Raw genomic sequence first — 15,447 nt, 5'->3', positions numbered from 1 at the left:
CCCCAGACTGCTCCACATCCCAGAAGGCTGGCTTCTGTTGTCACAATCACCCAGGAGGGTCTGCAAAAGCAGGTTCCCTGGGAGAGATGATCCTGAGACAACCACCAAAGAAGAGAATTCCTTGTCTCCTGCTCCAGCTGTATTCGTGGAGACAAATCCGCATAATCTCCGTTCCACTGACTGAGCATGTTTAACTGAGGTGGAAACGAGCGAACGGGATGATGTCCATTGCCGCCACCATCAGCCCTATTACCTCCATGCACTGAGCCACTGAAGGCCGAGGAGCGGACTGAAGTGCTAGGCAAGAATCGAAAATCTTTGATTTCATGACTTCTGTCAGAAAAATCTTCATTGTAGTGAATCTATTATGGTTCCCAAGACAGTTACCCTTGTATTTGGAACTAAGGAACTCTTTTTCCAAATTTACCTTCCATCCGTGAGATTGCAGGAAGGATAGCAACATTTCTATGTTTAACCTTGCCTGTTTAAAGGATGGCACTTGGACCAGGATGTCGTCCAGATAGGGTGCCACGGCAATGCCCCGATATCGGAGCACTGCCAACAGGGATACCAGAACCTTTGAGAAAATTCTGGGAGCTGTGACAAGGCCGAAGGGCAGAGCCACGAACTGAAAGTGTTTGATGAGAAATGCAAACCTTAGAAACTTGTGATGATCCCTGTGAATGGGAACATGCAGATAAGCGTCCTTTAAATCCACCGTTGTCATAAATTGGCCCTCTTGGACCAAAGGAAGAATGGAACGAATAGTTTCCATCTTGAAGGACGGTACTCTGAGGAATTTGTTTAGACTCTTGAGATCTAGAATTGGTCTGAAAGTTCCTTCCTTTTTTGGAACCACGAACAGATTGGAATAAAACCCCAAACCCTGTTCCTGCATCGGAACATGAACTATCACTCCCAGGTCTGAGAGGTCCTGTACACAGTGTAAGAACGCCTCTCTTTATCTGGTCTACAGATAATCTTGACAGTAGAAATCTGCCTCTGGAAGGGAAATTTTTGAACTTGTCTGTATCCCTGGGACACTATGTACACTGCCCAGGGATCCTGAACGTCTCAAACCCAAGCCTGAGTGAAGAAGGAAAGCCTGCCCCCCAACAAGATCCGGTTCCGGATCGGGGGCAGGCCCTTCATGCTGTCTTTGATTCAATAGCTGGCTTTTTAGATTGCTTTCCTTTGTTCCAAGACTGATTAGATCTCCAGGAAGGTTTAGACTGTTCTTGCTTGGAAGAGGAAGAATTTCCTTTGAAATTTCGAAAGGAACGAAAATTACTCTGTCGTCCCTTTTGCTTGTTTCTCTTATCTTGAGGGAGAAGATGACCCTTTCCTCCCGTAATATCAGAGATAATTTCTGTCAAACCCGGTCCAAACAATGTCTTTTCCTTGTAAGGAATCGCTAAAAGTTTAGACTTAGATGACACATCCGCAGACCAAGGTTTTAACCATAAAGCTCTGTGGGCTAGTACAGCAAAACCTGAAATCTTTGCTCCCAGTTTGATAACCTGTAAGGAAGCATCAGTAATAAAGGAATTAGCCAACTTAAGGGCTTTTATCCTATCCTGGATCTCGTCAAGGGGAGTGTCTGTCCTAATACCACTTCCTTGCTCTAACGTAGGCAAAGAGAATGACTGGGGTGGGAGGGAAGGGAGGTGATATTAACAGCTTTTGCTGTGGTGCTCTTTGCCGCCTCCTGCTAGGCAGGAGTGATATTCCCATTAGTAATTAGATGATCCGTGGACTCATTGTGTCATTAGAAAGAAAGTATACTAATATAACTGTGTTGGTTATTCAAAACTGGGGAATGGGTAATAAAGGGATTATCTATCTTTTAAAACAATAACAATTCTGGTGTAGACTATCCCTTTAAAGGGTGTGCATGATTTCACTTTTTAGATGTTTACCTCTATTGGGACACCAACTACAAAGTGCCGCTCAGCTCCTGTATCCTGTCATACATGTTTAGCATTTTTTATTATTATTATAAAAAGCAACAATTGGTTCAACAAATCTTAAGGCAACAAATCACTGCAAAGCCCCACAATGAGAAGCTAAAGAAATTTGTGGCCTATGGTTGGCCTATGCCAGGAGTGAAGTGGACTTTTCCATATAGAGATTGTAAATGGTTGTTTTCAAAACTTTTTCTGCATGTACGATAGCTTTTTCTTAAATTTTTGTTACTGCAAACATTTATTTTTATTCTTACTTAAGCAACATGAACAATTTCTACATAAAATATTTTGGGACTTCTGCACTTCAACTAAACAAACAGCCTTTCACTTGGTGTACTGAAATCTTCAGATTTAGGGATATGCCACTTTTCTGTTATTAAAAAAAACCCAACACAAAACAAAGACTTTCTGTACCTTCAATCTTTTCTTGTAGTACATCCGCCTGGAAATCTGATGCCAGAACTGCAAGTTTACTTAAACCAAGCAGTGTCTTCTTTTTACAAAAGTATCGTGTTTCCATATTTGCTAGTGTCTGTAGTGTCCTGTGAGCCTAAAGTACAAACATAAATTAATAAATTGTAAAGGAGGAAGTTAAGTCAAAAACCAAAAAATATTTGGGAAAAAATATACTTACCTGATTAATTTCTTTCATGAGAGCTTTAAATCCCTCCCTGAATAGTTAAGTCCTGTCTTCACTGTTCGTAACTCCCCTATTTTACTGTGGTCTTGTGGACTCCAAATGGTGACAGTCCATGAGTCATTATGTGTGGAAATCAATACCCAAGTAGTGGAGTCCACAAGACCAACGTGAAATAGGGGGGTACGAAAAGTGAAGGCAGGACATTACTATTCAGTCACTATTGCAAGCAGAAAATAAAATATTCCTCAGAAGACGCATACAAATCAAAGTGATAAAACTTTGAAAAAAATGTGTAAAGTTGATTTCTTCTACGATACGACAAGTCCACGGATTTAATCCTTACTTGTGTGATATTATCCTTCTGCTAACAGGAAGTGGCAAAGAGCACCACAGCAGGGCTGTATATATAGCTCCTCCCTTCCCCTCCACCCCCAGTCATTCGACCGAAGGTTATAGGAAGAGAAAGGAAAAGCTAAAAGGTGCAGAGGTGACTGAAGTTATAAATCATAAAAAAGATAATCTGTCTTAAATTGACAGGGAGGGCCGTGGACTCGTCGTATCGTAGAAGAAATCAATTTATCAGGTAAGCATAAATTTCCTTTTCTTCTACAAGATACGATGAGTCCACGGATTTCATCCTTACTTGTGGGATACAATACCAAAGCAACAGGACACGGATGAAAGGGAGGGACAAGACAGAGACCTAAACGGAAGGCACCACTGCTTGAAGAAATTTTCTCCCAAAAACAGCCTCAGAAGAAGCAAAAGTATCAAATTTGGAAAATTTGGAAAAAGTATGAAGGGACGACCAAGTCGCAGCTTTACAAATCTGTTCAACAGATGCATCATTTTTAAAAGCCCATGTGGAAGCCACAGCTCTAGTAGAATGAGCCGTAATTCTTTCAGGAGGCTGCTGTCCAGCAGTCTCATATGCCAGGTGGATGATACTTCTCAGACAAAAAGAAAGAGAGGTAGCCGTAGCTTTCTGACCCCTACGCTTTCCAGAATAAACAATGTATAATGAAGATGATTGACGGAAATCCTTAGTTGCCTATAAGTAAAACTTTAAGGCACGGACAACGTCCAAGTTATGTAACAGACGCTCCTTCTTAGAAGGAGGATTAGGACACAATGAAGGAACAATAATTTCCTGATTAATATTCTTATTCGAAACAACCTTAAGAAGAAAACCAGGTTTGGTACGTTAAACCACCTTATCAGAATGAAATATGAGATAAGGCGAATCACACTAACGCTGAAAGCTCAGAAACTCTTCGAGCAGAAGAAATAGCAACCAAAAACAGAACTTTCCAAGATAACAATTTAATGTCTATGGAATGCATGGGTTCAAAAGGAACCCCTTGAAGAACTCGAAGAACTAAATTCAAACTCCAGGGAGGAGTAATTGGTCTAAATACAGGCTTAATTCTGGTTAGAGCCTGACAAAAAGACTGAACATCAGGTACATCTGCCAAACGTTTGTGAAACAAAATTGACAACGCAGAAATTTGTCCCTTTAAAGGAACTAGCTGATAAACCTTTCTCCAATCCTTCTCGGAGAAAAGACAGAATCCTAATTTTACTCCATGAGTAGCCCTTGGATTCACACCAATAAAGATATTTACCCCATATCTTAAGATAAATCCTTCTAGTGACAGGCTTTCTAGCCTGTATCAAACTACTGATAACCGAATCAGAAAATCCCTGCTTCGATAAAATCAAGCGTTCAATCTCCACGCAGTCAGCTGCAGAGAAATTAGATTTGGATGTTAGAAAGGACCTTGAATGAGAAGGTCCCGTCTCAAAGGAAGTTTCCACGGTGGTAGAGAGGACATGTCTACTAGATCTGCATACCAAGTCCTGCGTGGCCACGCAGGCGCTATCAGGATCACTGAAGCTCTCTCCTGTTTGATTCGAGCAATCACTCGTGGAAGGAGAGGGAACGGTGGAAACACATAAGCTAGGTTGAACGACCAAGGCATCTATCAGTTCGGCCTGGAGATCCCTCGACCTGGATCCGTATCTTGGAAGCTTGGCATTCTGTCGAGATGCCATCAGATCCAATTCCGGTTTGCCCCATCGGAGAATCAGTGAGGCAAATACCTCCGTGTGGAGTTCCCACTCCCCCGGATGAAAGGTCTGTCGGCTTAGAAAATCCACTTCCCAGTTCTCTACTCCTGGGATGTAGATTGCTGACAAATGACAAGAGTGGGCCTCCACCCATCGGATTATCTTGGATACTTCTAACATCGCTAAGGAACTCCTTGTTCCCCCTGATGATTGATATATGCCACAGTCGTGATGTTGTCTGATGAATTTGGACTGAAGCCATGCCTGAAGCACATTGAATATTGCTCTCAGTTCCAGAATATTGATTGGCAGTAGAGACTCCACTTGAGTCTAAACACCCTGAGCCTTCAGGGAATTCCAGACTTCACCCCAGCCCAGAAGGCTGGCGTCCATTGTCACTATCACCCACGAGGGTCTGTGGAAACAAGTCCTCTGGGACAGATGATCCGGCGACAACCACCAAAGAAGAGAGTCTCTGGTTTCTTGATCTAAATTTATCTGAGGAGATAGATCCGCATAATCCCCATTCCACTGTCTGAGCATGCACAGCTGCAGTGGTCTGAGATGAAAGCAAACAAATGGAATGATGTCCATCGCCGCTACCATTAATCCAATTACCTCCATACACTGAGCCACTGATGGCCAAGGAATGGACTAAAGTGCTCGGCAAGTATTTAGAATCTTTGATTTTCTGACCTCCGTCAGAAATATTTTCATGTCTACCGAGTCTATCAGAGTTCCCAAGAAATGAACCCTTGTCTGTGGAACTAGTGAACTTTTCTCTATGTTCACCTTCCAACTGTGAGTTCTCAGAAAAGACAACACTGTGTCCGTGTGAGATTTTGCCAGTGGATACGTGGACGCCTGGCTTAGAATATCATCCAGATAAGGCGCCACTGCTATGCCTCGCGGTCTGAGAACCGCCATAAGAGACCCTAAAACCTTTGTAAAGATTCTGGGTGCTGTAGCCAACCCGAAGGGAAGAGCAATGAACTGATAATGTTTGTCTAGAAAGGCAAACCTTAGAAACTGATGATGATCCTTGTGGATAGGAATATGAAGGAAAGCATCCTTCAATTCCATGGTAGTCATATATTGACCCTCCTGGATCATTGGTAGGATTGTTCGTATAGTCTCCATCTTGAACGATGGGACTCTGAGAAACTTGTTTAGACACTTGCGATCTAAAATGGGTCTGAACCAATGTTCCCTCTAATTTTTTTTCTTCGTGTGCAATTATTTTTTTCTGTGTGCGGACTTGATACTGTGTACTCGGTACTGTGTGCACCACTGAGCGAGTAGAGAAGAATAGCTAATATTTAACCTTAGAGTAAATTTTAACCAGTTATCATGTTATTAGTATATTATCAGCCACCACAACCATACCAAAATAAAACACAGAATGTCTTCTTGAATTATTTTTTGTGAAATTATTTTAATGTAGTATGTTCTATTTTTTCTGATGCATAACCTCTGAATGATAACTGGCTCTATCAATACTATAGCAAATACCTAATATACTTAATAGCAACATATTTTTTACTCATACATATGAAAAAACATTAGTTTAACATTTTAAAGATTTTTTTTACGGGATTTGTACTATTAGTCTAATAGAAACGTGCTTGAGTGCGGTGTAGACTCATAAGGAACAGGGCTCGAGTGTGGTACAGTTTCTCTGGAGTCACAGGAAACAAAGCCTAAGTGCCCCATAGGTTCTCCAGACTCTGTGTTGATGTCATCCTCATCTTCTTCACCCCAACTCCTCTTCTGTGCTGTATTCTTCTCTCTTCTGTCTTTGCAACTTCTCCAGTGCATGTACACTTTATCAAGATTAACAGAGTCACACTGAAGAAGATAAGACTTTGTAAACATCAGCATATCAAGATGTTTCTCTTCTAGTCTGTTCCTCGATTTGGTTTTAATATTATTCATAAGGCTGAATCCCCTTTCGCAATCTGCACTGGATGCCTGAAATGTTGCACAGATATCCACAAGCTGAGATACCATACAGTGATCAGCATGATTTTGAAGAGTGAAATTGACCAGGTCTTGAAATGTTTTAAATGTTCCAGATTTTATTTTCTCTATGACTAAATATTTATAATCATTGTATTGGTTAACAACAGAATCAATAATATCAGCCGCTTCTTCTCTATCTTCAAATTTTAACACATGCTTGTATTTTTCAACAAGCCTTTCAACTTTTTCTACTCCAAAGTTGAAACTCAGTGGTTTGGCATCAGGGGACATCACACCAAATTCAAAACATTCCCATTCCTGTAATTCATTTTCAGGGAATCTTTTTCTCATGTGCTCACAAACAAGGGAAATAAACTGTAAAACAGGTTGCTGGTTGAATGGTGTTTCTTTTTTATATAGGGAAATTAGATTCCTCACTGTGCTACTCCAATACACAGCTTCACTAAGGTACTGATTGTTTATCTTCTGAATCTTGGCCATTGCAAGTTGTATTGCTTCTATGGTAGTCAGACTACTTTTCTGTAAGGACTTGCACAAGTCTGCAAGATCACCAAGAACATCATTTAACACAGCCAGAGAAATGTGGTAGTTGTGGTCAGACATCTTCTTGAAGCAGTATTTTGCAATTGGATCATTCTCTTCTTTTTCATGTTCAAAATACTTAAGAAGTGGATCGTAATTGCGCATTAGTGCAGCAAGAGCAAAATGCTTTGACAGCCATCGTACTTCATTGATTGGCTTAAATGATACCACATCACACTGGGCAACTGAGGCAATTTCATGTAATTTTCCTTTTCTTGTTGAAGATCGACAGAACCAGCCATAGACAGTTCTCAATAAAGTTTCAATTTCTTTTATTAAAGGTACTTGTTTCCAGGCATCGCCTATGCCTAAATCTTCACGATGGGCAACACAATGTTGTTCAATCAAGTGTGGAACATATTTCTTAAGCCGTGTTGCAACACCATTATTCTTGCCTAACATTACAGAAGCACCATCAGAGGTAAACATAACTATTTTCTTTAAATCTAACTCATAGGTGCTGTAGAAATTGATAATTGCAGAGGTAACCGTTTCTGCATTGCCAGCTATCAGTTTTACTATTCCACCAAACACTGTTTTGTAGGTTGTAGTTGATGCCACTCTGTATTTAAAGTAAATAATTAGCATCTTGCTCACTGAGATATCAGTGCTTTCATCAACAATCAGTGTATGAAATTTTGCATTACGAACTTCCGCCATTATTTCTTCTCTTATGATAGAGCTGATTGAGTTGAGGAATTCAAAAGCATAATTCTTGCTTCTCCAGCTATCTGGAATCTTGACATAACGAGCCATATGGTCATGAATTTCTTGTACTGATAGCATCGAACTGTTCAGTTTCACAGCCAGAAGTACATCTCTTATAAGAATTTTTATTTCATCAGCATTTGCACGTTGGAGTTCAGCCAAGGCCAATCTATCCGCTTTCTCTTTGGCAGTTTCAGTTAACATGCCACGCAATCCAAACAGAGATTTGCTAGCAGAATTCTTTTCCCTAAGAGCTTGCACAGCAGACAAATGTATCTTGGTTGCTAGATGACGCTTCATGTAATCAAGTTTCCATCCGTCATCCCAGGTCTTACCGGTAGAGAAAGCAGTAGCAACTTTCCCTTCAGCGCATACTGTACAGATCACGCCAACATCAGGTTTATATGTAAATATCTCCCCAAGTCGAATGCGAATCTTCTTTACTGATGTGTGTGAATCAGTTTCAACCATTTCGGCTAACCAAGCTTCCTTGAAACTTGAACGGCTTTTTTTTTTCAAACGCTGGCACTGGAAGTGGTGGTGCTGGTGCTCTACTTCCTTCCTTAGGGGTAGCAGATCTCTTTTTGAATATATCAAACATTTTTTTCTAGTTATAAAAAATTAACTTAGAATTAATGACAATGAATATCTATCTATCTATCTATATATATATATATATATATATATATATATATATATATATATATATATATATATATATATATATATATATATACACAATAACATAGCCCTACATAGTGGAATATTTAGGTTACCTACATTTCTCTCAGTTTTTTAATTGAGGATCATTATATTTTTCACTAAACATACCTAGATTTGGAGGTACCTTTTTGCATAATAACCTTAGTTTCATCTTAATGCTTTGATTAATTCAGGTGGAACACTGCTAGCTGGTGATTTCTCGCTGCACATATATGACTTTTGTCATTAGCTCATCTGATATGATCAGCTATCTCCCAGTAGTGCATTACTGCTCCTTCAACAAAGGTTACCAGGAGAATAAAGCAAATTTGCTAATAGAAGTAAATTGGAAGGACATACATGCTGTATATGATACATGAGAGAAATATAATTGTTGTATGTCCTTTAAAATGTAATTTATTTCTTGGCTAATGATTCTATTTGCTAAATATGTTTTTTTATTTAAAGGTCATTTTTTTTTTAATTTTTAATTTTTATTTATACAGTCTTTTATTTTTTTTATTTGCCTTTTTAGTTTAAAATATGGTAAATTTGAGAAATGTAGACACCCTATTTATAAATGAATATGCAACCCCTCTGCCCTCTCTTTTTCCTAAACACTTAAAGGGACAGTCTACTCCAGAATTGTTATTGTTTAAAAATAAAGATAATCCCCTTATTACCCATTACCCAGTTTTGCAAAACCAACAGGGTTATAATAATATACTTTTTAGCTCTGTGATTACCTATATCTAAGCTTCTGCAGACTGCCCCCTTATCTCAGTTCTATTTAAAGACTTGCATATTAGTCAATCAGTGCCCTCTCATAAGTAACTCCACGGGCGTGAACACAATCTTATCTATATGGCACACATGAACTAATGCACCCTAGCTGTGAAAAAACATCAGATGCATTCAGATAAAAGGCAGCCTTTAAGGGTTTAGAAATCAGTTTATCAGAATACTTGGGTTTAGCTTTCAACAAAGAATATCAAGAGCACAAAGCCAATTTGATGATAAAAGTAAATTGGAAAGTTGTTAAAAAACTACATGCCCTATCTGAACCATGAAAGTTTAATTTGGACTAGGCTATCAGGTTTCATTCTTGATGGACTGCTTTACTATTGCAGCACTTTACATACTGAGTATTTGCTGCAGGACTATACAGTGGTCACAATCTGACCATTGTATACCTTTATAGGAACCACATACTGACCACTATAATATATATATATAGTATGTGTATGTATATATATATATATATATATATATATATATATATGTGTAAGTAAAAAAGGAAGTCCTCCTGACAGAAGAGCTTAAAGTAAAATAAGACCATTTATTCCACCAATTATAAAATAGGTCATTAAAATACAACAAAGGCAACTGAAATGGCTATGGTGGGGAGGCTGTGGGGGCATATATATATATATATATATATGGTTATCTTCCATCATTGGAGCGCTTCATTTTTATTTCTAGGTGAAAAACATTTTGCACATTGTCTATCAATTGTGAAATAACTTTTATGTAGGTGAGGAATTTGTGAGGAATCTTGATACACATATATAGGAACATCTAACAAACTGCACAGCATAACATTTTTGAATTAGGAACCTGTCACTAAAAAAAATATTATTTTGTTCAATAATGTTTTTCACCTCATAATAATATGATAATATTTTTTTTAGTAGTGCTAAAAACAAACTCGTTATGAAGAGGCACCATAACTCAAGTCACAATTTGACAGCTGGTGTCAGAAAGCACTAAGCCGTCGTAGGTGCACTAACATGAGCCTGTCAGTCACCATGGGGATGACAGCTTCTCTCAACTCTGCCTGCCAGTAAGCCGTGAGTAGCCTCGCATAGGCTATTTTCATTTTGATGTCACCGGCTGGGAGGGGTCTTGCTGAAGCTGCTAGTCAATCACAGCAGACGGTCACAGACTAGTCACTGTTCCCTTTAAGGTGCAGCGCTGACTAAGTGTAATCTACTGTGTCTTATATTACTTCTTAGGTTATTGTCTAAGCAGTTTGTTTGCTCCCCACCTGAGCGCTATTTAGCAACAGCTGTAGGGTACCGTACCAGTATTACAATGCTGTAGCAGAACCTACAAATGGTAGGAGGTCAGGTCACTATCTGTTGCTACCTATCACTCGCTAGTAGCTACTTGTTTTTCTTTACCGCAGAGCTCCAGGTGTGATGCCTGTTAATATGCTCCTTGTAACACCCACTGATGACCGTGTGCAGTACTCTCTTCAAGGAGCACTGAGCATGGATTTTAGGCATAGTTATAACATTTGTGCATTACAGAATGCTCTAACAAACTGAAGCATTTTTTATTATATTAGAATGTGTTTTTAGGGTGGTCCATTGTTATATAGACAGTACATTTTTATGATGCCTTAGCTATGAACTGACATACTTGGTTTGTGAGGAAGCAATATAGTATGAGCCTGTTAACTATGGGGAACTGTATTAATTAAATGGTTGGTGTTAAGAATAGTAAGATGGGTCCACCAGGAATGTTATGGGGAGGTGCAGAAAAGCGCTAATGTACGGATATCATATGTGATATTGCCCTGTTTTCAGACGTACTCGTACATAGTACATATGACATGGAAGATGGAGGCAGTAGTGACTGTATGGTCAGAGAAAAGGACCATAAATGGACATTAGAATAAACTGTGTGTGTTCCAGACTAGAGATAAAACTCATGAATGTTCGTGCTTGTCATTTGCTGATAGAGGGTTAGGTTGAGCACACAGCATCACTGGTTAGGAGAGGAAAGTAGCTCTTTGGTAAATCGGCTTTTCCCTGTAACGAACCCACATCCGGAAAACAGTATCTTCTTTGCATCCGAAAAGTGATATTGTAGTTAACGGGAGCAATTTATATGTGTGTTGGTGCAAACCTAAATAATACTATTGCCTTATGCTGCATCAGCAGTGGTGGTCTAGCTATACGGAGCACTGGCTCAATCCGTCTGTAAGGAGTATAAGCGATACATTTAGTCATTTAGATCCAAATTATATGGACAATAGCTACTCTGCCAACATTTTCCAGACAGAAGGCATCCAAGTTAGTAATCTGCATGTACGGAACCACTTCCATGAACGTTTAATATTTCTCACTGAACCTATCTAAGCTTGGATTAATTGTGTATGGTAACTTGAAATGTAATTGAAGATCAGGAATACAAATGTGTTCCCTAGTCGAGAGTAGATAGATAAATAGTCATGTGCAAGTTCATAAAGTTGAAGCAGTGAACTGTAAAGCAAGCAATGTGTGTTAATCCAAGCTTAGATAGGTTACGTGAGAAATATTAAACGTTCATGGAAGTGGTTCCGTACATGCAGATTACTAACTTGGATGCCTTCTGTCTGGAAAATGTTGGCAGAGTAGCTATTGTCCATATAATTTGGATCTAAATGACTAAATGTATCGCTTATACTCCTTACAGACGGATTGAGCCAGTGCTCCGTATAGCTAGACCACCACTGCTGATGCAGCATAAGGCAATAGTATTATTTAGGTTTGCACCAACACACATATAAATTGCTCCCGTTATCTACAATATCACTTTTCGGATGCAAAGAAGATACTGTTTTCCGGATGTGGGTTCGTTACAGGGAAAAGCCGATTTACCAAAGAGCTACTTTCCTGCTTCGTGCTTGTCATTTGCTGATAGAGGGTTAGGTTGAGCACACAGCATCACTGGTTAGGAGAGGAAAGTAGCTCTTTGGTAAATCGGCTTTTCCCTGTAACGAACCCACATCCGGAAAACAGTATCTTCTTTGCATCCGAAAAGTGATATTGTAGATAACGGGAGCAATTTATATGTGTGTTGGTGCAAACCTAAATAATACTATTGCCTTATGCTGCATCAGCAGTGGTGGTCTAGCTATACGGAGCACTGGCTCAATCCGTCTGTAAGGAGTATAAGCGATACATTTAGTCATTTAGATCCAAATTATATGGACAATAGCTACTCTGCCAACATTTTCCAGACAGAAGGCATCCAAGTTAGTAATCTGCATGTACGGAACCACTTCCATGAACGTTTAATATTTCTCACGTAACCTATCTAAGCTTGGATTAACACACATTGCTTGCTTTACAGTTCACTGCTTCAACTTTATGAACTTGCACATGACTATTTATCTATCTACTCTCGACTAGGGAACACATTTGTATTCCTGATCTTCAATTACATTTCAAGTTACCATACACAATTAATCCAAGCTTAGATAGGTTCAGTGAGAAATATTAAACGTTCATGGAAGTGGTTCCGTACATGCAGATTACTAACTTGGATGCCTTCTGTCTGGAAAATGTTGGCAGAGTAGCTATTGTCCATATAATTTGGATCTAAATGACTAAATGTATCGCTTATACTCCTTACAGACGGATTGAGCCAGTGCTCCGTATAGCTAGACCACCACTGCTGATGCAGCATAAGGCAATAGTATTATTTAGGTTTGCACCAACACACATATAAATTGCTCCCGTTAACTACAATATCACTTTTCGGATGCAAAGAAGATACTGTTTTCCGGATGTGGGTTCGTTACAGGGAAAAGCCGATTTACCAAAGAGCTACTTTCCTCTCCTAACCAGTGATGCTGTGTGCTCAACCTAACCCTCTATCAGCAAATGACAAGCACGAACATTCATGAGTTTTATCTCTAGTCTGGAACACACACAGTTTATTCTAATGTCCATTTATGGTCCTTTTCTCTGACCATACAGTCACTACTGCCTCCATCTTCCATGTCATATGTACTATGTACGAGTACGTCTGAAAACAGGGCAATATCACATATGATATCCGTACATTAGCGCTTTTCTGCACCTCCCCATAACATTCCTGGTGGACCCATCTTACTATTCTTAACACCAACCATTTAATTAATACAGTTCCCCATAGTTAACAGGCTCATACTATATTGCTTCCTCACAAACCAAGTATGTCAGTTCATAGCTAAGGCATCATAAAAATGTACTGTCTATATAACAATGGACCACCCTAAAAACACATTCTAATATAATAAAAAATGCTTCAGTTTGTTAGAGCATTCTGTAATGCACAAATGTTATAACTATGCCTAAAATCCATGCTCAGTGCTCCTTGAAGAGAGTACTGCACACGGTCATCAGTGGGTGTTACAAGGAGCATATTAACAGGCATCACACCTGGAGCTCTGCGGTAAAGAAAAACAAGTAGCTACTAGCGAGTGATAGGTAGCAACAGATAGTGACCTGACCTCCTACCATTTGTAGGTTCTGCTACAGCATTGTAATACTGGTACGGTACCCTACAGCTGTTGCTAAATAGCGCTCAGGTGGGGAGCAAACAAACTGCTTAGACAGTAACGGATATTATTTTCAACTACCAATAACAGGTGCTGCTAAGATAACTGTACTAAGAGCGAGTATAGGTAATCTCCGAAGTAATACAGCAGAATAAATCAACTGTTGAGAGAGTAACGGATATCATCCGAAATAGACTGAGCTAATAACAGATACTACACAGTTAACTTTAACAAAAGCGGCTATAGGAATCTTTCTTGACCAACACACAATTGATAGAATACTGTTAATTAGCACACTGCATCTTTAACTTTGAAGTTGAGAGCTCACGCGCTGTCGATCATAAGTAGAGGAGAGTGGAGACAGTCACAGCAGGAGTCAGTGTCTTAGCCTCCGGTGTTGCGCGGCCTGATGTGCTGACTGCGCTACACCGAGAGGGAAGGTGCGCAGCCGCCCTACCGCGCACCTTAAAGGGAACAGTGGTCTGAACGTTCCCTCTTTTTTGGGAACCACAAAAAGATTTGAGTAAAACCCCTGTCCCTGTTCCGATTTTGGAACGGGACAAATTACTCCCATGGTAGAGAGGTCTTTTACACAGCGTAAGAACGCCTCTCTTTTTATCTGGTCTACAGACAATCTTGAAATATGAAATCTCCCTCTTGGGAGAAAGTCCTTGAATTCCAATTGATAACCGTGAGTAACGATTTCTAGTGCCCAGGGATCCTGAACATCCCTTGCCCAAGCCTGGGCGAAGAAAGAAAGTCTGCCCCCTACTAGATCCGGTCCCGGATCGGGGGCTGCCCCTTCATGCTGTTTTAGTAGCAGCCGCGGGCGTTTTGGATTGTTTACCTTTATTCCAGTTCTGGTTGGGTCTCCAGACTAACTTAGATTGGGTAAAATTCCCTTCCTGCTTTGTGGAAGAAGAGGAAGCTGAGGGTCCTCCTTTAAAGTTCCAAAAGGAGCGAAAATTGTTTTGTTTACCCCTCATCTTAACAGACTTATCCTGAGGTAGGGCATGGCCTTTACCTCCTGTAATGTCAGAAATTATTTCCTTCAATTCAGGCCCAAAAAGGGTTTTACCTTTAAAAGGAATAGCTAAAAGCTTAGTTTTTGATGAGACATCAGCAGACCAAGATTTGAGCCACAGCGCTCTACGTGTTAGGATAGCAAAGCCTGCATTCTTCGCCGCTAGTTTAGCAATTTGAAAAGTGGCATCAGTAATAAAAGAATTAGCTAGCTTGAGAGCCTTAATTCTATCCAAAATGTCATCTAATGGGGTCTCAACCTTAAGAGATTCTTCTAGAGCCTCAAACCAAAAAGCTGCTGCAGTAGTTACTGGAACAATGCAAGCCGTAGGTTGTAAAAGAAAACCCTGATTAATACATTTCTTTAGTAGACCCTCTAATATTTTATCCATAGGGTCTTTGAAAGCACAACTGTCCTCAATGGGTATAGTTGTACGCTTAGCTAGAATAGATATAGC

General features: G+C 39.7%; 1 protein-coding gene across 1 annotated transcript in view; it reads right to left on the bottom strand.

The window, feature by feature from the left end:
- NUP133 (nucleoporin 133) overlaps positions 1 to 15,447 on the bottom strand; it is a 750,179-nt gene that overhangs the window by 182,236 nt on the left and 552,496 nt on the right. Inside the window, exon 20 of the mRNA XM_053712280.1 lies at positions 2,382 to 2,517. Coding sequence (XP_053568255.1) covers positions 2,382 to 2,517 — 136 coding nt within the window. The remainder of the gene's footprint in view (positions 1 to 2,381; positions 2,518 to 15,447) is intronic.

The sequence above is a fragment of the Bombina bombina genome, chromosome 4, assembly GCF_027579735.1.
Source record: "Bombina bombina isolate aBomBom1 chromosome 4, aBomBom1.pri, whole genome shotgun sequence".
Taxonomy (NCBI): Eukaryota; Metazoa; Chordata; class Amphibia; order Anura; family Bombinatoridae; genus Bombina; species Bombina bombina.
This window is presented reverse-complemented; position numbering and strand designations above follow the sequence as displayed.